The sequence below is a fragment of the Equus asinus genome, chromosome 27 (genome assembly GCF_041296235.1).
Source record: "Equus asinus isolate D_3611 breed Donkey chromosome 27, EquAss-T2T_v2, whole genome shotgun sequence".
NCBI lineage: Eukaryota > Metazoa > Chordata > Mammalia > Perissodactyla > Equidae > Equus > Equus asinus.
In genome coordinates this window covers 22892549-22920426 of record NC_091816.1, presented here as the reverse complement: position 1 = coordinate 22920426, position 27878 = coordinate 22892549, and the positions used below count along the sequence as shown (strand labels likewise).

The window sequence follows — 27878 nt, the reverse complement described above, 5'->3', positions numbered from 1 at the left end:
TAAACATGCAACAAATTTCTATTTGGAATAGAATACAGCTTATTGGTTGCATATATCAGGTTGGAGAAAATAATGGTCAATTAAATTTCAGTTCCCATCCATCACGGACAAGAATAAATAAATATATGATATATGAACACATATGAATAACTGAATAGTTTACATTATGCTAAGAAAAATGCCAAAAACAGAAAGACAGGTCCCTTGTCCATAAACAGGTACACATCTTAGGTAATTATCAAACCACTCTCCATCCTAAACCAACTTTTATTTAATTTCCAACAAATAACAGAAAATACAAACGGACTACCTTGAAAATGACAATAAATCATATTCATCTTTCCATATATACATATAAAATTTTTATTAGAACAAATATACACAAGCAGAGACCCCATTGAAGTTCATCCTTGACAGTAACAAGGTACAGATATGCGTAAAAACATGCAAATATGTTATATCATGGGCTGTATTTTCAAAAATGTAAAAATAAAGTGTCTTTTGAAAAAACAGGTTTTGTAGGTTTTTATTCAAATTTATACCCAAACTGCAAGAAAACAGTTACAAGAATAAAATAATGTTACAACTCAGGATCATATCTTATGTTCACCTATGTTGAATTCTCTAAACAAACATTTATCCTCCAGCTCAGCGGTCACAGACTCAGTGAAGATAGCAGAGCTCCCGAGGCACCAGGACTCGAGAGTTCTCAGAGATTCGTTGACCACATCATGGAAATAGAAGATACAATTCACTTTTTTATTCCAAACAAACAGAGCTACTTTCTCGACTCTTTGTCAATAAACCAGATATGCTTGCATCACTTACTGCAAAGTAAGAGTTCTATCAGAAATTAGGGCACCAGGTTAGCACGAGAAAAGACGGGATCAGACACTTGAAATGTACACAGTGTTATAAGCCAATGTGATCTCAATAAAATAATTTTTTAAAAAAGACAGGATCAACATCTAATGTCTAAAAGCAACGATAATCAATTGGTTTTGAAATGGACATGTTACTCCTAGCCCTTCTCTAAGAGAACACAGAAATGTGTCCTCGTAATAAAGGTACTGTTTCTTACGGGCGTAGAATTATTTCATTATTACTGAAACACAACACAACACCTAAATAATCTCCTTACTCTTCAAAGCTGTGGAGGCGATTCATATGCCCTAGGATCATCAACATGAAAGATGAAACCATATACTGAAATGAATTATTAAAGAATATTGTTTTGCGATATCTGTAAAAGAACAACTGGTTTAGATATTTCCTTGCCCAAATCGCCTATCAATCTAGAACACGTTCAGCACTGTATCCAAGAATCTGGAGCTCTTTGATTCTTTGTCATTGTTAACTGAGCAGATATGATGACTTGATAAATTAACAGAGATCAATTAAAAACAGCTGGTCAGTGACGTGAATAATCATAATATCTGGTGACAAAATAAGAAGAAGCCAAATGTCCTATAAAGTTGAATTGAGTTTTACGTGTAGCTATTGCTTTAAAATACTGTAGTTATTGACATCTGAAAAAGAGCTCTGTCCTATAGTTAGCACTTTAGTTGCATGCGCAACTTTTAATAGAGTGACATTTATGAGCCTGACTATAGCTGCCCAGTGCTAACAGTGCCAACTGAAAACCTTGTGCTGGTTGTGGTTGAGTTATTCACTAATTTATTTTCAGACTTTCATTGTATAATGAGTCACTCATCTACTTTCCCCTTTTTTCTACTTACCCGTTTATAAATAAAACATATCATTTGTTTTCCTATTAGAAATCTACAAAAAGTGGAGGGAAAAAAGCAATTACTACCTTTGTGGCACTCATTTACAACAAAAGAAACATTTGCACACTCTTTCTCCACTTGAATACATTCAGAATTTTTATTTAAAATAACTCCCCCCATCCCTGAACCGGATTCTTCAATTAACTAATACCTCTCTCTATGTTCTGTATTTCTGTTCATAAGTAGAATTACAGACTTGTTCAGAAGGCCAATATCACATTAGTTCAGAAACTATAGAGGCAACCTCTTGAGAGTATTAAATTTTCTCAACCACACTATTTTCTCGACATCTGTCCAAAGGGAAGCAAACATGAAAATTAGTAAGACTCTGAGCAGTTTGCATATCTTGCTGGTAATTCTTTGCTTTTTTAAACAGAGTCCACCTTTAATAGGTTATTATTGATCATTAATGGAGAGGGTTTGCATTTAATCCTGTCTGCGACCTCATTCGAGCTATCCACAAAGAACATCTTGGCCGTACACAGTGAAACTATAATTCTTCTGTATTCCTTCCTGAAATTTTGGTTCAGCAGTCCATATATAATTGCGTTGAGGCAGCTGTTGAAATATGCCATATAGTAACTGGCCACAAACAACCACTCTGGGATCCTGGGAACCATGCTGGCAGGGTCTGAGGCCACAGCGAGACCAATAAAGTTTAGAGGAGCCCAGCAAATGGCAAAAAGTACAAAAACCACAAACATGGTGACAAAGTTCCTGAAATCCTGTGGTTTCAGTCTGGGTTTGTTGATAGGTTTCACCCTCCGTCGGACCTGAAGAACCAGGATCCAGATCCTTAGGTAGCAGAAGATGACTATGATCATAGGAACTATGAAATGGAAAACCACCACCGCGATGGTGTACGCTGAACTGACAGACTGGGCGAACGTACAGGAGTAGACCCTTGGGTCATACTGCAGGGTTCCGATACGCAAGTTGGGCATGATTGCCACAAGGGTCAACATCCATATCAGGCACACGTAGCAGAGGGAATTCTTGTTACTGTACAGTTTGTCATACTTGAGACTGTGGCAGATGTAGCAGTAGCGGTTAATGGCGATTCCAGTGATGTTGAATACTGAGGCAATGACACTCAAGCCCATCAGGAAACCACTCACTTGGCAGTGCAGATATCCTAGGCTCCATCCGTTGTTAAATATAGATGTCAGCACCAAGGGGTATGGATAAACAGCCACCACCAGGTCCGCAACTGCTAGGCTCACCACAAATATATTTCCTAAGAGAGAAAGGTTTAGAAAATTACAGGTTAATGCCATTTTTCATGAATTGCATGAGTTTTCTTTCACAGTTATTTTTAAAATAGCTGTTTCCACAAGTGAGATGATCTGACATTGCAGTGACCACCATACTGTAAATGAAGTGGAGACTATTTTCACCGGGAAGCGAGCCCATTGTTGCCCTTGTTAAATCAAGTCTACTGTTCACAAATTCCCACATCTCCCAAACAAGGCATACTCATATCACATCTTTTGTTCTGGAAGCTTCTACATTACCTGAGAAATCTCACGTCATGTTATTTCTCAAGCCAACTATGACATCCCAAAGTTCCAGGCTTTCTATCCCTTTCTCGTTCTTCAACAGTTCTCAAATGGGCCTCTAACTCCTGTTCTTGGAGAGTGATAGATCTTTGTCCATTGCATAATAGTCAAGAAAAAAAGGGTTCTATTATCAGCTGAGTCAAAAGCGACAGCATGCACAAAGGCCCTCAGGCAGTAATTGGTGTAGTCAGTTCAAGGAACAGAGAAAAGTTTGGCAGTTCCTCAGTAAGTTAAACATGGAATTACCACAGGACCCAGCAATTCCACTCCCAGGTATATACCCAAAAGAATTGAAAACCGGTGTTCATCAGCTGTCTAGGTTAGAATATTGGCTTCATCCCTTACTAGCTGTCTAACTGGGGCAAGTTACATTATCTCACTAACTTCAGTTTCCTCTTTGCAGATGGGGACAATGACAGTATCTTCTTTGTTGGGGTATGGTGAGGATTAAACGAGGCAATCTATAACTGGTGCTGAGCAGCATCTGTCCGATGATAAGTGCTCCATAAATGTTGGTATTCTCCAACTCTCCTTCCTCGATCCAAAGGAAACAGCAGAAATCCTTTTATATTTTATAAAGAACTTAAGGTACAAAAATTAAACCCCAAATAGTCAAATTAAGTGATAATTTTCTATATTAATATAATAAGACATTTTAAAGTACAAAAAAAGAATTCTAGTCAAATTTTATGAGATGTTTGGCAAATGCACTCTTTACTTTCGTGGCTCATTTGCCTTTGTTGCTTACTATTGCTCCTGCTTTGAATGGCTCCTCTCTCTAACTTTTAAAATGCTACCCATTTTCCCAAATCCATCTTAAATAGAAATACCCGAAGACTTTATTTATTTGCCCAACCCCATGGAAGAACTTCCTCTTTTGAAGACTCCTAAATCACTTTATTTATACCACTTTTAACTTAGATTAAATAATAATAAATTCCACTCAATAAAAACTTATTAAGTGCATATAATAGATGCTGGGGAAACAGGAATGGACAGACAGGCATCTTATGATCCTCGATCTTAGAAAAAGAAAACAAAATTAAAATAGAGAGAAAGAAGTACAACAAGAGTATGCACAGAATGAGAGGCAGCGAGGAGGGTGTGAGCTGCACAGAGGTGAGGAGGAACATTCCAGGCGTAGTGACCACACATTTTGCCTTTCATTATATTTGTGTGTGAACTTGGCTTCCCTATATTTCTGTACTGTGGTCCTCTGAGATTGTGTCTTCCTCATATTGCTTTCCTGAATAGTACCCACTTGAGACTTTTGCTGAAACGATGGATGAAATAAATTAAATTGTCGTCTACCAACGTCTCAAGTAAAATAGGTTTTGCACTTCAAGTTCCTATTTGATTAATTTTATTCACCCGCCCCCAAGAAAGCATGCAGAGAAGTGAATGAAAATAGCAGTAGTGACTAAAAAAGGCAAGGTTTTGCCATGTAAGCAGGAATTTCAGATAAATTGTCATAAAAACAACGTATGAAAATTGGTTATCCTAGGCCAAATTGAAGCAAGAAAAACAAATTGATTTTTCCCACAGACCAATTTCAATTACCAATGAGATATTTAAATTCCAAAGTGGGCATAGTTTAATACATATTTGACTCAAAATATCTAATACTTTAAAAATATGTATAACGTATGAAATTCAGCTACAAATTAAATTCTCATCAAAACGGTACATTTTTACCCAGAATGCCATGAAGACAAACTGATCTTATATGTATTTATTTTCAAAAGTGCTTAAATATAAGATCATGAATGATGTCATAGATTTCTTTCACGGCTTGAACTCTCTGCTTCATTTATTTTATAATAATTACGCTTCTTTTTTGTTCAAGTAACTACATTAGTTAAATCATTAGTTTAATTTTCTTTGAACTAATCTCATTTTACAAGTGTTTGCAGGAAAAAAATTAAGCCATAGATTCTATGCAGATGTGGCTATCGGGTAGCTCAGAGGAAGCTTTATCACATCTGCTATGTGTGGAGTATGTGTGAGGGTGTGTATGTGTGTGGGTTGTGTGTATGGGAGAACTCCACCAAGTAAGAGCAACTAAATAATTTAATCATAAGCATATGGTCATCTATTCCATTGTAGTGTAACCATCATAGACTAACTTGTGCTGGCCGGCCCTATTGTATCAATAACAAAATATCAAAGTTATCTTTGCAGGGGCAACTAGCAAAACCTGCAAGTCATGCAGCTGGAGCATGTGCCAAAGATGGTAACCCTGTCCTTAGATGACCTTGAGCTGCCTAGGAACCAAAAGTCGCCTAACTACAGAACTCAATGTGATGAGAAAGTGGCTCGGGGTACCTCACAAGACATGAGGGGGTCCCTTGATTTGTAGGACACAGGATTTATAAGACCCTTACGCTCCTGCCATCCAAAAAGATTCCTCCAAGCTAGCATTTTGCATAACCACTCCCACCCCCAACTCCTTAAAACTCTATCCCTGATTCATCTCAGCCAGATGGATTTGAGCTTTGCCTCCTGTCTCCTTGCTGGTCAGCTATGCAATAAAGCTCTTTCTTTTCTCAAAATCTGGTACCATAGTATTGGCTTCTACACATGCCAGGCAGCAGGTCGTTGCCCAGTAATACTAGCTCTGTGTAACTCTAGGTAGGTAACAATCTACCCATTTTTACAGATATACATGACTCTATACAACCAGCATAACAAGGCATTCTGAAACTTAACATAATTTCTGTTAATGTCTACCAGTTCCTTCTCTGTTGGATTTAGTTCCAGTCCTTACAGTAGAAGAATCATAGACTCATAGGATATTATGATTGAGAGGAATATTAGCGATCACCCAGGTTAATTCCTACTTTTTAGAGAGAAAAACTGAGAAATATCAAGTTAGATTGAATGAGGCCATAAAATTAGTTAGTGCAAGATTGCAATAATATTGTTTACTTGTTAGTGTTGCTCAGTGGGTTTCCATAAGAAAGTTCATGTGCTCAGAAATAAATGAGGGTTAGAAATTTGGCCCTATGGCCAGGCCCTGGCTTCAAGCCTTTGCAGACACAATTCTAAAAAAAGCACATTAGAACCAGAAAGTTATAAGGAGATGATGATGGGAAGGGAAGAGATGTAGAGGTTAGAGGTCTCTGTCCTAGCAACAAGAAGAAACAGCTAACAGTCTCACAGTGATTAAAGACACAGATAAGCTATAAAAGGCAGAGTAAATATTCATTCTGGTGAATAAGACCTTAGATTGTAAGTGAAACATGGCACATACACGAATAAGTTAGTAGACAACTAAAAAGTTGCCTTGTCTAAACTGCCTCTCTCAGAACTAGTCCTGTGATTTCCCTGTCGGAATGACCAAAGCAAGGTGGTATTGATTTTCCATTTATCACAAGTATTTCTCTGCTTCTTAGCATCTCCCCACAGCCCAAGCTATTAACTAACTCTATGGGGGCAGTGCCTGTCTTAGACATCTTTCTCCCTGCTCAAATAGGACCTGGCATAGAGCAAGGCCTTTAAAAAATGTACAGTGAATTTATATTGTGTCAATTTAGCTAAGCTGAAAGGACATTTGCTTGCCTAACTCCAGGTTAGGGTTCCCCACAAGAGAGAATTTGCATGAGATTTAAAAGGCGGAAGTGAAGCTGCAGCCATATTCTCTCTGTGGAAGGTCCCTGTAAAGAACCAGGCACTATTGTGCCTCTTTGACTCCTATCTGCTGGCCTACACTGTGGCGAGGGGCAGCAGCGTGCCCACAGTGTCTCCCACCCCTGCTGAACTCTGCTTTGGCTTGGAGAAAGCCAGAGACTGACAGGAGTTCAGTTCATCCTCCTGGGTTCCAGTCCTTCTTCCAGGGATCTACTTTGCTCTTGCTTCCACTCTTGACATCCTTCTTTTCTTCTCAGCTGCCTTTTCTGTGGACTTGAAGGTGGGATGGTTAATTGTGTAAGCGTCCACTTGGACGGGTCATGGGATGCTCAAATATCTGGTTAAACATTATTTCTGGGTGTATCTGTGAGGGGGTTTCCAGAAGAAATTAGCATTTAAGTCAGTAGACTTAGTAAAGCAGATGGCCCTTCCCAACGTGGGCGGACGTCATCTAATCCATTGAGGGCCTGAATTAAACAAAGTCAGAGGAAGGGAGAAGTCGCTGTCTGCCTGACCACTGAGCTGGAACATGATCTTCTCCTGCCCTTGGACTGGGACTTGCATGGTATGTGCTCCTGGTTCTGAGGTCTTCGGATTCAGGCTAGAACTACACCACCGGCCCTCCTGAGTCTCCAGCTTACAGGTGGTAGATTGTGGGATTTGTTAGCCCCCAAAATCATGTAAGCCAATTCTTTATAATACGCATAATAAATCTCTTATATTTATATAAATATATTAGAGATATATAATAGATATGTATTCTATTGGTTCTGTTTCTCTGCAGAACCCTGGCTAATACAAGGCTCCAGCACCAGACACACAACAACAGCCTCAAATAGACTGTTGAATCTGCTCCCATAATTGCTCTAGTGAATTTGCTTGTAGGATGGACTGAACTCCAGAATTTGGTGCTGAAAGTAGAGCAAGAAGAACCTTAGGGATGGTTTCTCTGTACTGGTTCTGGGTCACCTAGAATAGATTCTCTAACAGGATTAGATGTAGAGGCATTAAAAAACCTTTTTCCAGTAGCAGAGGAGACACTGGGAGCTCATGGCATGCAGTGGCCAAAGACTTACTTAAATTATCACCTGTCCTCACCTTCCAAGGTGAAGAACAAGTTGCTGCATTGCCCCTCCTACCACTAGGAAGGAAAAACAAAATATACCTCATGTTGACACGCTACACCAACCCATTTACTAAGTAACTCAAAAAGCAGCCAGTTTTGAGTGGAGCCCAGAACAAGAAAAGGCTCTGAAAGCTGTTCTGCCATTTGACTCATCTGATTCCATGGTGCTTGAATTGTTGGTCATAGATCTGGAGGGTGTAAAGAGCCTTTAGCAGGCACATATCAGTCATTCATAACACAGATCCTTAGGATTTTGCAGCAAATCTACGCTAACCTCTGCAGACAAGGCTTCTCCTTTAAAGAAGCAGTTTTTGACTTACTACTTGGCCTTAGTAGAATCTGAATACTTGAGCACAGACCACCAAGTGACCCTGTGATCTGAATGGTCCCTCATGGACCAGGTATTGTCTGACCCCCCAAATCATAAAGTTGGGCGTGCACAGTATCAAACAGAAGTGGTATGTACAAGATCTGGCTCAAGCATGTCCTGAAGGCATAGGGAAGTTGCATGAATAAGTGGCTCAGATGCCCAAGGCCCACATTCCTGCCTCATCACCACCTTTCCCTCAACGCACACCTACAGCTTCATGGGAAGTCCCTTTTGACCAGATGAATAAGGAAGAAAAGACTTCTGGCATGGTTTACAGATGGTTCTTCATGATATGCTCGTACGACCTGAAACTGGATGTTGCAGCACTGCAGGCCAAATCTAGGGACAAGGATGAAGGGAAATCCTCCCGGTGAACAGAACTTTGAACAGAACTTCATGCAGGTTGTTCATCTTGCCTGGAAGGAGAGATGGCCACAGCTATACACCTACATTGATTCACAGCCATGGCTAATGGTGTAGCCAATAGTCAAGGACTTGGAAGAAACATGATTAGAAAACTGGTGATACCAGGGTCTGGAGAAGAGGTCTATAGAGGCACAGACATCTCAGAATGGGCACTGACTGTGAAGATACTTGTGTCCCATATGAATCCTCACCAAAAAGCAACCTAAGCAGAAGAGGATCTTGATGACGCAATCTGGGGACATGGGTTAATCTTTCCTCAGTCACCACTGTCCTTGACCAATGGGCTCCCAAAGCTGTCATGCAGCAGAAATAGAAGTTACTCATGGGCTTAGAAACATAGATTACTACTCATGAAAAATACATAATACTTCATCCACAATAACAGGCAAGCTAAAAACCTATATTAATCCTATTTGGGATAGTAGTCTTTATTTCCTTAGAGACTTTCCCCAGTCTTGAAGGGCTCAGTTAACTGCTAGCTTAAATAAACAAATTAATGGCACTTAATAATATCTCTTGTCCATTTTTTCTTTTTTTGGTGAGGAAGCTGGGTCCTGCACTAACATCTGTTGCCAATCTTCCTCTTTTTGCTTAGGGAAGATTGTCACTAAGCTAACATCTGTGCCAATCTTCCTCTATTTTGTATGTGGGACGCCACCACAGCATGGCTTGGTGGGCAGTGTGTAGGTGTGCACCAGGGATCTGAACTGGTGAATCTTGGGTCGCCGAAGCGGAGTGTGTGAACTTAACCCCACTATGCCACCAGGCTGGCCCTATATAATATCTCTATTTAATTAAAGAACTCTAAACTGCTAAATTCTGAAATAGAATTCCTGTATTTATTAAAAATGGTACAATCATAGTATTTAACTAAAATAAAATAAATGTAAGGAGAAACGAAAAAGAAGTTAACACTACAAAAGTACTAAATAAGATTCTCATACAGGTAATTTTTAAAAATTCTAAATTTGACTGTTTTTGATGTACATGGGGACTATTTAAAAACCTAAAAGTGTTAAATATTATTCTCTGCCTTAAAAATAAAAATATATTCACCCATTATAACTCTACACCAAGAGTACAAAACAACAAAGAATTCATTCTGCTTCCCAAAAGGTTACATTTAAAGCATAATGAACTTTAAGGATAGAAATCCATTTAATCCTTGCAACGTTAGTGTTATCCTAAATTAACGAGTGAGGAGACTAAACAAGTAGTTTGCCCAAGGTCACATCCATTGGACGGCAGAGCCAGAGTTTTACTCCAGACCATCTGAATGTTCCAGAGGCCACATTATTCAAAGGGAACATATCACAAAAAAAAATTGAGTCTATAATAGGACTAATTTTATGTTGATAAGGAATGTCTCATATATTAAATGATATAGATGACAACCTTATATATATAACCTTTATTGAAAAACCTATTTGATTAAAAAATGCAATATCTACACACCCAAAAAAATGAGTGCAGTTGAAAATATTCCAAGTTCAAATAGAGGAAACAATTAATGGTAAGATAATAGAATAAGTAAAGTAATAACAAAGAATACAGATGAAGTTAAGAGTTTTTTAAAAAAATATTCACAAACAAAACTCTTAAAAAGTAAAAATTAAAGGGGCCAGCCCCATGGCATAGTGATTAAGTTCAGTATGCTCCACTTCGGCACCCCAGGTTTGTAGGTTTGGATCCTGGGTGTGGACCTATGCCACTTGTCAGCCATGATGTGGCGGCAACCCACATATAAAGTGGAGGAAGATTGGCATGGATGTTAGCTCAGGGCTAACATTCCTCAGGAAAAAAAAAACAAAAAAAAGAAAAATTAAAGTTTAAACTAAATCTTAAAATAAAATTTAACTGGGTGAGGTTGGTCAAAAGGTACAAACTTCCATTTACAGAAGTCCTGGGGAAGCAATGTACAGCATAGTGACTATAGTTAATAATATTGTGTTGTGTATTTGAAAGTTGCTAAGAGAGTAGATCTTAAAAGTTCTCACCACAAGAGAAAAAATTTGGTAACTATTTATGGTGACAGATGTTAACCAGACTTACTATGGTGATCTTTTTGCAACACATACAAATATTGAATCATTATATTGTATCCTGAAACTAATATAACATTATATGTTAATTATACCTCGATTTAAAAAAGAAAAAGGAAAAAAGAATTAACTAGAATAGCGTTTGTCTTGCCACAGAAATGTGCTCCAAGCCCCAATATTACCTTAAACCTGGTGCATGGGAGGCAACTAAGAGATATTTAAATAAAGAAAAAAGGAATGAATGCATGGAGGATAAAACCACATTATCCCTTTCAAGAGAGAGTTTTGTATTCTTAAACACGTTAAGAAAGTCATAAAAGAACAAATAGTAATTACTGATGACAAATTTGCTAATGTATTATTCCCGAATAGCTATACTTTGTCTCTATTATTAACTAATTTCTTTGAAGCTTTCTCATTAATTCTTCCTCAGGTATGGTGTAGCTTTCACATTTCCTATTTATTACCTATTGTCCTCTCATCCATCATGAGGTAACATCTTTAAAAATTCCCATGACTACTTTAAGTACCAGCTACCATCTACCAACCGACTTTCAAATTTCTCTTGAAAAGTTTTTCTGCCATATAAACATGGTTTTTTTTTTTTCTGCTTTATCTCCCCAAATCCGCCCGGTGCATAGTTGTGTATCTCAGTCTCTTAGTTGCAGGTCCTTATAGCTGTGGCATGTGGGACGCCACCTCAACGTGGCCTGACCAGTGGTGCCATGTCTGCGCCCAGGATCCGAACTGGCGAAACCCTGGGCTGCTGCAGTGGAGCACACGAACTTAACCACTCGGCCACAGGGCCAGCCCCTGAACAAGTTTTGACTCTTGTAACTTTGTACTCCATGTCTTATATTTATTTAAAAATAAAAGAAGAATTTTTTTTAAATGCCTTGATAGAAAGTAATCCCTTTGAAAGTAGGAGCTACATTTTACACAAGCTTAGCACAGTGTCTTGCATTTTGACAAACCAACAAGAATTTGTTGACATCTGTATTCTGTCTAATACTGCAGGTATGCAATAAATATTTATTTAAATAGATATTCAATTCAATATGCACCAAAAGTGTTCAATATCAAAATATGTGAGCATCCTTTTAAGCCATAAGCTCATCAACTCAAATTCACCCTCAAGAGCCTGAATAATATTCAGCACCAAAGAGATTTATTTTTTCTTATTCCTTTTTCTGAGACTAATTCCTTTAGTGTGATTGCCTAAAATTCATAGCTCTGTAGAAGAAGAAATCTTAGAGCACCACAATGAGAAAATCCAGAAATTTATTCCTCATTTGCAGCATTATTAAATTTCACTAAAATTTCTTGAGATATCACATACAGCCCCTGGGTTTTTAGGTCAACTTTATCTACCGTTTTGAAAGATGAGACAATGAGAGTGCTGATTAAGGAACTATCTTTTTGAAGGGGAGTAAATGACGCCATGCAGAGTTCTGAGCACGCACAAATGCTTCTTTAAAAACAATCCATTAATTGCCTCCGTGGTAGCCTGGAAGATTCTGAAAGCGTGTGCATTTCTTTTTTAGAAGTTAAGCATTTCTGTCAGCTGGCCGACTTAAAAATACTTAGGAAAAAGGGAGAAATTCAAGGCCTCTTGTAAAGATCTTACCATTCCTCTCAAATATTCTAATTATTATTTTTGAAATGTGCTAATAAAGAATGAGCAGAATACGCTCCAGAGACTCTATGGAGATTTAAAACGACTTCCCAGGCAGATATTTTTCAAAGTTGGTATTTTTTTTAAAATACAGAACCATAAATGTTAGTAAGAACTAAAAGCAGGAGGTTTAATCTAGGACTATTTTTATCCTTGGTTACCTTTCAAAATTGCCAAGAGAAAAAATGATTCTGAACTAGCAAAAATAAGCTCTCTTATCCATGATTAACTTAATGCTGAACATGCTCCTTCCTTATAAGATCAATATCTGGAGGAACCAATCAGATCTAAACCCAACCATGTAGACTCAAATGCAAGCACATATTTAGGAATCTGAAACCTCTGTCCTAAGGTTTCCAGGGAATTCTGGGAATTACTCTGGCAAATTTGGGAAAATTTAGAGTTCCATTACAATGTACTATACAGACCAGAAAAAAAATCATAAAACTTTAAAAAGTGGCTAAGCATGCAAGGGGGAAGAAAAATCAATAAAATGTCTTTAAAAGTAAAAAATTGCCTTGAATCAATAATTTGAAATAGCACAGGGAGCTGCAGGAGGAAAACGTCCACAGTGCTAACAAGAAGTCTGTCACATTAGAGGTTCTATTAAGCACTGGCTTCCTTAGCTTGAAACCATTTCCCAAGTCTGTACATACAAGTTAGTCACAACTGTTTGAATGGAAATAGACTTGTCTGAGATAGTTATTGTAGCTTCCAGAGCCAATTCATTTTAAATTAGAGAACAGCTTGGATATTGAAATAATCAGTCTTTCAGAGGTTGGATAATGAAATTATCAGAATCTCAGTCCTACTTGCTGTGGGGAGATAACGTTTATTACCAAAAAAAAAATTGAGGCATCTGAGAACTTGTGTAATTTGCATAATGCCATGAAAGAGAATTAGATCCTAAATCTTCAATTTCTGACTGATTTAACTTCTTTTTTTTTTAAGGCAACCTTTTTTTGGTGAGGAAGATTGGCTCTGAGCTAACATCTGTTCCCAATCTTCCTCTTTTTTTTTTCTCTCCCCAAAGTCCCAGTACCTAGTTGTATATGCAAGTTGCAAGTCATTCTAGTTCCTCTATGTGGGATGCTGCCACAGCATGGCTTGATGAGTGGTGAGTAGGTCCATGCCCAGGATCTGAACCTGTGAACCCTGGGCTGCTGAAGCAGAGTGTGCAAACTTAACCACTCGGCCATGGGCCAAGTCTCTGATTTCACCTCTTACCATTTGTATTGTCTACCTACTTTAAAAAAAAGAATACATTTAAAAAGAAATAAGCATTTAAAAGCTTAATCTAGGGGCTGGTCCCATGGCCGAGTGGTTAAGTTTGCCTGCTCCACTTCGGTGGCCCAAGATTTTGCTGGTTTTGATCTTGGGTGCAGCTGACATGGCACCACTCATCAAGCCATGCTGAGGCAGCATCCCACATAGCACAACAAGAAGGACCCACAGCTAGAATATACAACTATGTACTGGGGGGCTTTGGGGAGAGGAATTAAAAAAAAAAAAAAGATTGGCACAGATGTTAGTTAGTTCAGGTGCCAATCTTTAAAAAAAATTCACCTAAAAAGAACCAATCATAGTATGCATGCTAATAATAACATAACAATACCATTATTTGTATAATATTTTATAATTTTGAAGTGATCGGTGGATGGATGGATGGATGGATGGATGGGCAGGATCTAAGTTTACCCTCCTAGCATCCCTGTGAGATCAGTGCCCCATTAGACAGACGGAGAAGCTGAGGCTTAGTGAGGTTGTGCAACCAGACCCAAAATACACTATAAATAAAGGTATTGCACATATAAGACTCAGCCTGGAACTTCTGATTTTAATTCCTGTGCTCCTTCCACTGTACCATGCTGGGCTGTTTGCCGGGATTAGAAAAACTGATCATTTATCTGTGAATTTTGGGTTTCAGTTTTATTATCTACCTGAGGAGGTTGTCGTAAAGACAAATTTAAAACAAAATGTGGGAAAGTGCTTTGAAAACTGTAAATTGCTCTATGCACATAAGTATGAAGTATTAGACATTCCAATCAAGAAAAGAAGTTATTTTTCTACTTTATCCACAGAAAACAGACCAAATTAGCTGTCTATGAAAAGTGTAACATAAAGTGCAATTCCATCAGTTTTCTATTTTAATTTTCTCGAATTTGAAAAATGTCTCAAGTACAAGTTCATAAATAAATTTTCAAAAATAAAATCATAGGATTAAAAAGCTAAATTCCCCTAATAATTGAGGTTGGCTTGACTGGGGTGCTGTACAATATTTGTATTTTAAGTGGAAATGTTCACCAAAAGATGGCCATCAGTTTTTGCAAAATCAATTATGTACCAGAACAATAAAAAGGAGGTTTAAGGGGAGACTGACATCAGCATCATGGCAGAGTGAACTTGCCCGGGATGCTCTCCCCTCCAACATACAACAAAAAGGGGCAACCATACTCCAAAAGATAACATCCTAACAACACAAAAACCTCAGAGAGAGACACAGCCACACAACGGAGGGTGGAGAGGTTGGAACGCCACTCAGAGGAGCTAGAACAGGGTAAGAGAGATCTTCACTCCCTCCTGGAAAGGCTGCAGTCACTGCTATGGGAGGACCCGTGAGTAAAGGAGGAGAGGAGGGGTCACACATCCGTGGGACCCCCCCCCCAGGACTCCCTTGGGCCCTTACAGCCTAGATGGAAGCCCTCTAATGGGGCACATGCTTCCGTGGGGGGGGGGGGATGACCTCATCAAGCCAAGACCCCAAGAGACCAGAGAGTGAGAGCTGACTGAGAAGGCCCAGAATGCACACAGGAGAAAGTGCCCCTCCCCCAACGCACACTGCACTGGCTGAAGAGGGGAGGCTGAGAATATGCAGCTCTCGACCCCCACCCAGTGGCAATAGGCTGTAACTGCAACCGAACAATATCAGAATGAGAAAGAGCCGAACTTCCAAGATCTGACACGACATCAAATCTCCAGACCAAGAAAGAAAACGACAAGCACCCAGGACTGAGTCCTGAGGACACAGAAATATGTAAACTAAACAACAAAGAATTCAAAATAGTTTTCATCAAAAAACTCAACAGGGTAAAAGAGAATGTAGAGAGAAACAATTCAACGAGTTCAGGAGCTACTTCACAAAAGAGATTGAAACTATAAAGAAGAATCAATCAGAAATATTAGAGATGAAAGACACAACAGACGAGATAAAACAAAATACGGATTCCCTAAGTGCTCGAGTGGACATCATAGAGGAGCAAATCAGCATAATCAAAGATAGACATGTTGAAATGCTCCAGACAGAGGAGGAGTGAGAACCAAGACTAAAAAGAAATGAAGAAAGTCTCCAAGAGACATCCAACTCAATGAGGAAATGCAACATAAGAATTACAGATATTCAAGAAGGTAAAGAGAAGGAGAATGGAGCAGAAAGTGTGTTCAGAGAAATAATAGCAGAGAACTTCTCAAATCTAGGGAAATATGTGTGGAAGAAGCTTCCAGATCTCCTAGATTTGTCAATGTAAAAAGATCTACTCAAGGCAAATAGTAGTAAAACTGGCAAAAATGAATGACAAAGAAAGAATACTCAGGGCAGCAAGGCAGAAGAAAATAACCTACAAAGGAACCCCTATCAGGCTTTCAGCAGATTTCTCTGCAGAAACTTTACAAGCTAGGAGAGAATGGAAAAATATTCAAAACTTTAAAAGACAAGAATCTTCAGCCAGGAATATTCTATCCAGCAAAAATATCCTTCAGATATGAGGGAGAAATTAAATCTTTCCAAGACAAACAAAAGCTAAGGGACTTCGTAGCCACAAGATCCCCCTAAGAAATCCTCAAGAAGGCCCTCATACCTGAAAAAAAAAAGAGGAGAAAGGGGTCACAAAACACAGAGTAAGGAGATAAATAATTAGACAAAAACAGAATAGGACAGCAAATATTCAACTATAGCATTAGGCTAAAGGAAAGAAAAACACCAAAAACAAAGACAATCTTGTCACTTTAACCAAAAACTCACAACACAAGTTGGAATAAGATAAGAGAAAAACAACTTGGGAGGGGAGGCGGAGGGGCACTGAATCAGTTTAGACTAAAGAAATAAGAGGCCATCAGAAAATGTACTCTTATACAGGAGAGCCTGAATACAAACTTCAGGGTAGCCACTAAACTAAAAAGCAGAACGGAGACACAAAAAATGAATAAGGAGAAAACAAAGAAACACATCATAAAAAACTACATAATTCAATGGGTAGACCAAAACACACAGGAGGAAAAACAAAGGAATACAGGAAAACCAGAAAATAAGCGATATAATGACAGCATTAAGCCCTTATACACCAATAATCACCATAAACATACATGGATTGAATTCTCCAATAAAAAGACACAGAGTGGTGAGATGGATCAAAGAAAAAGATCCAAAAATTTGCTGCCTCCAGGAAATACACCTCAGCTCCAATGACAAACACAGGCTCAGAGCAAAGGGGTGGAACTTCAAGCTAATGGCAAACAAAAGAATCAGGTGTTGCAATACTTATTATCAGACAAAGTAGACTTCAAGATAAGGCAGGTAAAGAGAGACAAAGAGGGGCAGTATATAATGATCAAAGGGACATTCCATCAAGAAGACATAACACTTATAAATATCTATTCACCCAACACAGGAACACCAAAGTTCATAAGGCAACTATTAACAAACCTAAAAGAAGATATTAATAATAACACAATAATAGTAGGGGAGCTCAACACCCCACTCACATCAATGGATAGATCATCCTGAAAGAAAATCAATGAGGAAACAGTGGAATTAAATGAAAACCTAAACCAGTTGAACTTAATAGGCATATATAAAACATTCCATCCAAAAACAGCAGAATACACATTCTTCTCAAGTGCACACAGAACATTCTCAAGAATGTTGGGGAACGAGGCAAACCTCAATAAACTTAAGAAAATTGAAATATTAACAAGCATCTTTTCTGATCATAATGCTATAAAGCCAGAAGTTAATTACAAGAAAAAAGCTGAGAAAGGGACAAAGATGTGAAGACTAAACAACATGCTACTGAACAAGCAACAGATCATTGAAGAAATTAAAGGAGAAATCAAAAAATATCTGGAGAGAAATGAAAATGATAACATACCATACCATCTCATATGGGATGCAGCAAAAGCCATATTAACAGGGAAATTCATTGCAATACAGCCACACCTCAACAAACAAGAAAAATCCCAAATAAGCAATCTCAAATTACACCTAACTGAATTAGAAAAAGAGGAACAAACAAAGCCCAAAGTCAGCAGAAGGAGAGAAATAATAAAAATCAGAGCAGAAATAAATGCTATTGAAACAAAAAAAGGCAATAGAAAGGATTAATGAAACAAAGAGCTGGTTCTTTGAGAAGATAAACAAAATTGACAAACTCCTAGCCAGATTTACAAAGAAAAAAAGAGAGAAATCTCAAATAAACAAAATCAGAAATGAAAGAGGAGAAATAACAACATATTCCACAGAAATACAATGGATTATAAGAGAAAACTATGAAAAACTATATGCCAACAAAATGGATAACCTAGAGGAAACGGATAAATTCTTAGACTCTTACAACCTCCCAAAGCTGAGTCAATAAGAAACAGACAATCTGAATAGACCAATCACAAGGAAAGAAATTGAAACAGCAATCAAAAGCATCCCAAAGTATAAAACCCCAGGACCAGATGGCTTTCCTGGGGAATTTTACCAAACTTTCAGAGAGGATTTAATACCTATCCATCTCAAGCTATTCCAAAAAGTTAGGGAAGATAGAACACTTCCTAACACCTTCTATGAGGCCAACATCACTCTGATACCAAAGCCTGACAGAGACAGCACAAAAAAGGAGAACTCCAGGCGAGTATCACTGATGAACATAGATACAAAAATCCTCAACAAAATTTTGGCAACCTGAATTCAGCAATTCATCAAAAGGATCATACATCATGATCAAGTGGGATTCATACCAGGGACACAGGGATGGTTCAACATCCGCAAATCAATCAACGTGATACACCACATTAACAAATTGAGGAATAAAAACCACATAATCCTCTCAATAGATGCAGAGAAGGCATTTGACAAGATCCAACAGCATTTATGATAAAAACTCTTAACAAAATGGGGATAGAAGGAAATTACCTCAACATAATAAAGGCCATATATGACAAACCCACAGCCAACATCATACTCAATAGGCAAAAACTGAATGCCATCCCCCTGAGAACAGGAACAAGACAAGGATGTCCACCATCACCACTCTTATTCAACATAGTACTGGAGATTTTGGTCAGAGTAATTAGGCAAGAGAAGGGAATAAAAGGAATCCAAATAGGGAGTGAAAAAGTGAAACTCTCACTGTTTGCAGATGACATGATCTTATACATAAGAAACCCCAAAAAATCCATCGGGAAACTAATTGAAATAATTAACAACTACAGTAAAGTTGGAGGGTACAGAATCAACTTATAAAAATAAGTTTCCTTTCTATACTCCAGTAACGAAGTTACAGAAGGAGAACTCAAAAATATAATTCCATTCGCAATCACAACTAAAAGAATAAAGTACCTAGGAATAAATTTAACCAAGGAGGTGAAGGACTTATACAATGAAAACTATAAGACATTATTGAGAGAAATTGATAACGACATAAAGAGATGGAAAGAGATTCCTTGCTCATGGATTGGAAGAATAAACATAGTTAAAATGTCCATACTACCCAAAGCAATCTAAAGATTCAATGCAATTTCTATCAGAATCCCAATGACAGTCTTCATGGAAATAGAGCAAAGAATACTAAAATACATATGGGGCAACCAAAGACCCCAAATTGCTAAGGCAATCCTGAGAAAAAAGAACAAAGCTGGAGGTATCACAATCCCTTACTTCAAAAGGTACTACAAAGCCATAGTGATCAAAATGGCATGGTTCTGGTGCAAAAGCAGGCACACAGATCAATGGACAGAACTGAAAGCCCAGAAATAAAACCACACATCTACGGACAGCTAATCTTTGACAAAGATGCCAAGAACATACAACAGAGAAAAGATAGTCTCTTCCACAAATGGTGTTGGGAAAACTGAACAGCCACACGCAAAAGAATGAAGGTAGACCACTATCTCACACCATACACAAAAATAAACTCAAAATAGATCAAAGATTTGAAGATACGTCCAGAAACTATAAAACTCCTGGAAAATAATATCGGTAGTACTCTCTCTGACATTGAACTAAAAAGGATCTTTTTGGGGCCGGCTCCATGGCCAAGTGGTTGAGTTCTAGCGCTCTGCTGCTGCGGCCCAGGGTTCGCATCCTGGGCGTGGATGTGGCATTGCTCATTGGGCCGCGTTGGGGCGGTGTCCCACATCCCACAACTAGAAGGACCTGCAGCTGAGATGTACAACTGTGTGCAGGGGGGGGTTGGGGAGATAAAGCGGGGGGAAAAAAAGGGATCTTTTCAAATACCATGTCCTCTCAGACAAACGAAACAAAAGAAAAAATAAGTGGGAATTCATCAGACTAAAGAGCTTCTGCAATGCAAAAGAAACTAGAATCAAAACAAAGAGACAACCCACCACTTGGGACAAAATATTTGCAAGTCATTTATCTGATGAGGGTTTAATCTCCATAATATAAGGAACTCACACAATGGCACAAGAAATAAACAACCTGATCAAAAAATGGGCAGAGGAGATGAACAGACATTTTTCCAAAGAAGATATACAGATGGCCAATAAACACATGAAAAGGTGTTCAACATCACTAATCATCAGGGAAATGCAAATCAAAACTACACTATGATACCACCTTATGCCTGTCAAAATGGCTGTAATCTCTAAGACTAAAAATAACAAATGTTGGAGAGGGTGTGGAGAGAAGGGAACCCTCATACACTGCTGGTGGGAATGCAAACTGGTGCAGCCACTATGGAAAACAGTATGGAGATTCCTCAAAAAACTAAAAATAGAAATACCATACGACCCAGCTATCCCACTACTGGGTATCTACCCAAACAACTTGAAATCAACAATCCAAAGTAACATATGCACCCCTATGTCCATTACAGCACTATTCACAATAGCTAAGACGGAAGCAACCCAAGTGCCCACCAACCGATGATTGGATAAAGAAGATGTGGTATATATATATATATATATATATACACACAATGGAATACTACTCAGCCAGAAAAAAAGACAAATTCATCCCATTTGCAGTAACATGGAAGGACCTAAGGGAATTATGCTTAGCAAAATAAGCCAGTGCGAGAAAGACAAACACCAGATGATTTCACTCATATGTGGAATATAAAAAAGCACATGGACAAAGAAAACAGTTCAGTGGTTACCAGGGGAAGGGGGGTGGGAGGGGCACAGGGAGTGAAGGGGAGCACTTATGGGGTCACAGTCAAGAAATAATGTACAACTGAAATCTTGCATTGATATAAACTATTATGAACTCATTAAAAAAAATAATTGGAAAAAAAGGAAAAAGGAGGCTTAAGGGGCCAGCCCAGTGGAGTAGTGGTTAAGTTTGCGAGCTAGGCTTCAGCGGCCTGGGATCCATCTGTTCAGATCCTGGGCACAGACCTACATACCACTCATCAAGCCAGGCTGTGGCAGCATTGCACATACGAAATAGAGGATGATTGGTACAGATGTTAGCAACAATCTTCCTCAAGCAAAAAGAGGAAGATTGGCAATAGATGTCAGCTGAGGACCAATCTTCCTCACCAAAAAAAAAAAAAAAAAAAGGATTAAGTTTTATCATGAAAGGTTTAGATGTACAAATATTGTTAAGACATCAGATCCAAATGTTAAGGAATACTGTATATCTGTTCCAATTGCCCACGTCCCAGAAGTTAGACTTTCTTGCAGTTCTATTTACCTTCTATCTGATATTCATGGATATTAAGTACATCAAGAGAAAGCGCCATTTGCAGTGAGAAGAAAATGTAAGATGCAAAATGAATCTTTACAGGAAAAAAAATTCCTGAAAGAACAAAATGTCTCAAAAATATCGTCCAAAATGCATTGCTTTTATATTTCTTTTGGGATTTGGGCAATTGGCTTATATATGGATATTTCATTGTGTTCTATGTTTTTGGCTTTAAGGATCCCCTGGAGCACTGGTTTTTAAGTTACCTGTTAGCCCTGTGATTAGCCACTTTGATGGCCTCAATACAGACATCCTGAACTGATATCGCAGGAATAACTGTCTGATTCTTTATTTCAGGAACACAGCATGGTGAAGTCTCTCTCTTCCACCCGCCTTTAAGCCCCTAACTGAGAAGGCTGTGCTCGCTTGAGTGAGCCCCATGGTTCTTCAGATGTGTGTTCTTGCAAACAATGACCAGGCTGGTCGCCTGCTCCTCCCCAGTGGTTATATTCCGATGGGGTCATTACAGGCTGAAAAGAGCCTGTCTCTCCCCGTGGACCAACCAGAGGCATGAAAGTTAGTTCACCAGGATTGCTCACTCACACACGCTGTCAGCCAGCTCATCACAAGCATCACCAGCTCATCCGACCCAAACTCACGAGAACCTGCAGACACCCCAGAGAACCAATCCATTGTTGGCCAACTAGCAAGAGTCCCACCAAAGAGGGCTTGAATTACTCTGTGTGGTTGGTTACTTCATTCTCTTCCAAGAAGGGAAAACTATGTAGCAAAGTTTAAAAACTTGTAAACCTTCCTTGGGAAATAAGGCAAAGAAACCAGATGTCATTACAAGATTTTTCGCCAGCAGATATGTGACAAGTGAATCAGATAGTGTAGGACAAACGAGGCACGCTTTCCTAAGGACGCTTTCCTAGATCTATAATGCCCATGATCACTATCTACATATATGTCATTGTGTCCACATTCCTCCTCGTTGCTAGTCAGTTTCATTGCAATATAATTTACAACTTTGCACTGAGTTTAATAATCACGTAAATCAAAGGACACTAGAATCAGAAAGGACTCAAAGATGTTGTCCGACCCAATCATTCTACTGACGCGAAAACAGTCCAGAGAGGTGATGACTTAACTACAATCACAGATCCATTCAGTAGCAGCCCTGGAGTCCAGGTTCTGGACCCATTCTCCTTACAAGCTCTCTCCACACTTCCCTATAGGCTCTGACATATTTGTCCCCAGCACAGAAGCATTCGCCTTAGGAGCAGCTGCATATAGTTACACTTGCTTCCACCCCGTCCCTGATGCTAAAACCATCCTGCGTCATCATGTCTGATCTGAGCCCTCTCCCGACATTTCTGAGTTAATACGGGAAGCTTCCAGCCAGTGCCTTCCGCACCGCTCCTTCCCATTCCCACAGCATCCCAAAAGGCTCAGAACTCAGAACTCCGTGAGGCACGTTGCTTTCTGGGGCTCGTGAGTCTCCGATGACCCATCAATTCTGAGTATCATTTCAGCCACATTGTTGGTTTGAATGCTTTCGTGGGCTAGGGTAAGAGCCAAAATATATAAAATATTGTTTTAAGAAATTTAGAAATGAACTTCTAGAATATAATATGCTTGTAAGTCCAGGGGTGTCTTTTTTGCTGATGCACAACAGACACAGGAAGCAGAGACACAGTGTGACCTCTGCTAAGACATTGAATCTAATGATGGTGACCAAGGAATACTGGAGGCCAAGGAGTAAGAGACAGACAGTGGAGAAGAAGAAAAAAGAAGGCAAGGGAAGAGAAAGGAAAGGAAGGAAAGAGAAAATAAAAGCCAGCATACAGTGAACAGGTTGGCCAAGGGCTCTATGAAGGTGGGTATGAACACATTCCGTGGGACCCACGCTGCGGTACTGATGAACTGATGGTGAGTGTGGCCCAGGTAAGGGAGAAGGCAGCGATCCTCAGGCTTCACTGCCTGAGCAATGGATACAACCAAGAGTCAACATCAACACGGGCAGCAATCTGCTCGTGGATGGTAAAAGAGAAAAAGTTCAGATTCACGGTTTTCGGTACTCAGATTTGGCATAAGTTCTAGTTCAAGTTGTGGATAATAACACTACCACAACAATAAGGTAGTATTACCGGACTATTTCTGAATGACTTGAGACATTATTTCATGATATTATCTTATTTCAAATCATTTCCCTTATTAAAACCATTTCTCAAAAGTGATGGTCACATATGTATATACATATGTAAAAATACGTCACCCATGGTTTATGCACTTCGCTGTGTGTAAGTTATGCCTCAATTTAAAAATAATATTTTGGGGAGCTGGCCCCGTGGTACTCTGCCTCAGTGGCACAGGGCTTCACTGGTTTGGATCCTGGGAACAGACCTAGCAGTGCTCATCAGGCCATGCTGAGGCAGCATCCCACATAGCAGAACTAGAAGGATCTACAACTAGAATAGACAATCGTGTACTGAGGGACTTTGGGGAGAAGAAGAAGAAGAAGAAGAAGAAGAAGAAGAAGAAGAAGAAAGACTGGCAACAGATGTTAGCTCAGGGCCAATCTAAAGAAAATAAGTAAAGATAATATATTTAAGTAGGCATGCCTAAGACCTATAAGGAGCTTAAAAATGGCCCTGTGGCTCAGTGGTTAATGTCGTGTGTGCTCTGTTTCGGTGGCCCGGGTTCATGGGTTCGGATCCCAGGTGCAGATTTACTCCACTCATCACCCATGCTATGGTGGCATCCCACATACAAAGTAGAGGAAGACTGGCACAGATGTTAGCTCAGGGCTAATCTTCCTCACAAAAAAAAAAAACAAAGGCCCTGGTAGATCCAAGATTTAAACCCAGATCTTTGAGGCCCAAAGTCCATGTTCTCGCCTTACTCTGTGCAGCTCTTCGAGTGGTAATGCAGGATGGTTATAGATAATATTCAATATGGGCCTGAAAGAAACAAGCACAAGAGTGGAATAACACAGTGCCAATCATCCCATCTTTGAGTCATTCTGGGGGACATTTTTTTTTTTACAATACTGACAGTTTACCCCACTGTGCACCAGATTAAAAAATAATAATAAACCGCTTTAGATAACTGTCTTCCTAAAATATGACGTCCCTGTCTTCTTAAGCAGAACATACCGTATGCGACTGGACCTTCCTTGATGGCTCGGGGTCATAATTAATAAATATATTATTGCACTGTGCTGTTTCAGGAGCAATTAATGGTGAGCAGGGTTATTTGCTTCTTCACGAAGTGCCCGCAGAGGTTGTGCTCTTCAGTTTTTCCCACCTGCTTTTAGTGAATCTACTTTAACCCACACCGTTTGCCACATGTGCTATTCCTTTAAATGTGCCAATCTTTCTCCTAATTTACTGCTTATAATCTACGGGGACCCAGGCGCTAGCTTCAGAGTTTTGTGGCATTCCAAGGCAGGACAAATTAGCTGTGGGTGAGAGTCTATTATTTTTGTTTATTTCCATTTATTGGCAATATTCTAGCTAGAATAGATGGCCACATAATTGAATTTTGAATAGGCAAGGTATTTTGTATTCTTGCTTTATTTTTTTGAAAATGCTTTATTAAAGTACAATGTACATATAGAAATGTGCACAAACACTAAGTCTGCACAGTTCAATCATTTTTAAGAAACAACACCCCCTGGTTAGCTTCACCTAGAATAAAAGAACACATACCACCTGCTTTATCCTTTTCAAAGTGGTTCCGTGTGCATCACCTCAGCAGGTAATCGCAACAATCGTGCGAGGCTAAAAGATGAGATATTTTCTGTATTTGACAAATGTGGAAAATGAAGGTTTGATGACTTAACTGATTTCTCAGATCACAAGGTAGACAGCACAGATATTAATCCTAGCATTCCAGTGCAGGAATCTTTCCGTGACACTATGAAATTTACTCAGAGGATGCAAATAGGGTAGTGTCGATTCTAGTGTCAAATTTTGGATGGGAACAGAGCAGATGTTCTGCCAGCATCTCGGAGCCTGTTTTGGCTCTGATTGGCCAATGTCCCTGACAAATGGCTGTCAAATATTTTGAATTTCTTCCCCGAGACGCCAAATGTCAACACGCTCTCTTGGGAGGAGAAGAGGTTCAGAAAAATCCTTCAATTATACCAGATTGCCAAGAGAAAGCGCTAGTTCAAAACTTAAGATGGCAGTGTTCTTATTTTTTAGCTCATTTCTTCCATTCTGTTTGTTCCATCTTTTCACCCTCAATGCCAACAAAATAAATCTAACTGAAATGGAAGGATGGAACAATCACAAGAACTTTTAATAAGCACCCCAAAGCCATATTTGATCAGCTATCTCTATCACTGTTTCAAATTACCATCCATTCTAGAAAGCCTCAAATGGTTTGAATTGCAACAGTGGTACCTCTGAATTAAAAGTCCCAATTATAAGAATATGAAAGTTCAAAAGCTTCACAGATTAAAGCTCCCTGTGCATCTCCTAGTCAGCTAAGAGATGTAGTATTTTACAGACCACCCTATCAAAAAGCTGCTTAGCAAACGAACAAAAGACCGAATGGTGTGGAAGGAGCACGTCTCACAAGATGTTTTTTTAAATAAAACACAAGAAATAGAATTGTTTCGGGCATGTGGATTTTTTTTTTTTTTTTCTAAAAGAAAGGTTCTGCAGGATTCAAGCTTCCCAAGTCTGCAATTATTGACGTCAATGAAGTAGAGTGAGCTCTCAGTCAAACCCAGCTCCACCACTTCCGGTCGGTAAAAGCAACTTGTGTCGTCAGATTGTAAATCGGGTCACAGCGGCACCCACTGCAGGGCTGCCTGCGGATCCAGTTAACACGGCTCTCAGAACCGTGTCTGGCCCAGAGAAAGCTGCTTTTATTGCCAAGAGGGAATGCGCTACTTCTTGAAGGCAGGATCCCTCTAGTTTAAGCCAACCTGCAAAGTGAGGTTATTCCATGGACTAACTCCAATTCAATACCTGTTATCAGGTCCTTATTAACGAATCCTTAAACTATGCACTGTCCCGAAGCATTAGGGAAAGGGAAAAAAAGGGGGCCCTCCCAGAAAGGAGCTAAACAAAATCACAGCTTTGATCATCTACCTGGATAGAACACAAATAATTGCTTTTAACAAACACATAAGTACATAGTTCCTCCCCCTAGCGACCCTCACCTCCAGAAAGTTTGCTTCCAAATAAGGAACTAGGCACATCATCATCATTTCCAGGTCTGAAGGTCCAGTGTCCTATGGACAAATCGCCCTTGGGCTCACACCCACGATAAGCTAATTTCAGTTCATTGCTTGGAAGAAAAAGCAAGTTTAATTCAAGCACAAAATTAGCTTTAGTAGTATATTATATGCAAACATACTCTTTACTACAACAATCTCTATTTTTAAAATGTAAACTTGTTTAACTTGGAGGAATAATACTCACTTTCTGAAGCATGTTTTAGGAGCCTATGGTTCTTTTTAAATTGTATGCTAAAAACTGAAAACCACTCCTGGTAACAAAACTAAAATCATTGCGCTATCAATTTGCCAGCTTATAAATTTTCTCATATTTTAACAAAGTTGGGAAAAATAAATTATATGTAAAACCAAGCAATGGACAGGTTCATTGAACTAACTTGAAATGCCTTCTTGAAGAACTTTCTGCAAACTGTATCCATGTCTTTCAATCTAATAAGCCTCAGAAAATGAAAACTGTACAGTGGGGTTGTCCCCTAAAATAAAAAGAACCTGACTCTAGCAAAGGTTTCTACCCCTTGGAAACTGAAGATGCTTTACTGTTTTATGCAAAAACATCTTAGAAGGGTGGGTTAGAGGAAAAGTGAACAGATGGGCTTCAGTCTCTATTAGGAAAAATGACTCCAGTTCCCAGTTTCTAAGAAAAAGAATTGAACTTTTCTTAGGAAGTGTCATTTGAGGGCTAAGGATGCTGCGATCTGGAAAGGTGGCCAGACAGGGGACAGGCTGCCGTCCGGTGAGAGTTAGGGGCTGCTGGTCCAGCCCACCTGGCCCTGGGAGTCCCTACCTGCGTTCCTCAGCTTCTTGTTCCGATACACGGACAGGATGACCAGGAGGTTGCCCAGGATGTCCACCACGATGGTGAAGATGAGGATGCAGGCGAGCGTGGAGGCCAGCCACGAGGGTCGCGGCCACGCGCCCTCCCCGCCGCCGGGCGCCAGCAGAGAGGCGTTGAACAGCGCGCACCCGTTGCCCCTCAAGCTCCCGCCCGGCGCGCCCCACGGCCACCCGGCCATCGCGCGGGCCCCGCAGCGCCCCGCCGCCCCTGCGAGTCGCCCGAGCGCCGTGTGATCCCGCTCCGCCACTTTTTATGGC

General features: G+C 39.5%; 1 protein-coding gene across 1 annotated transcript; it reads right to left on the bottom strand.

Moving 5' to 3' along the window:
* Positions 1-27878, bottom strand: MTNR1A (melatonin receptor 1A). The gene is made up of 2 exons (XM_014855805.3): positions 27571-27878; positions 1-3027 (listed from the first exon to the last, which is right to left on the bottom strand). Exons 1-2 carry the CDS (start codon positions 27797-27799, stop codon positions 2159-2161), a joined length of 1098 nt encoding a protein of 365 aa, XP_014711291.1. The 5' UTR covers positions 27800-27878; the 3' UTR covers positions 1-2158.

Excerpts from the sequence above, each read along its gene's own strand:
- MTNR1A (XM_014855805.3), bottom strand. The coding sequence starts at position 27,799 with ATGGCCGGGTGGCCGTGGGGCGCGCCGGGCGGGAGCTTGAGGGGCAAC. Across the intron at positions 3,028-27,570 it reads CAAGAAGCTGAGGAACGCAG|GAAATATATTTGTGGTGAGC; the intron begins GTAGGGACTCCC and ends TTTCTCTCTTAG.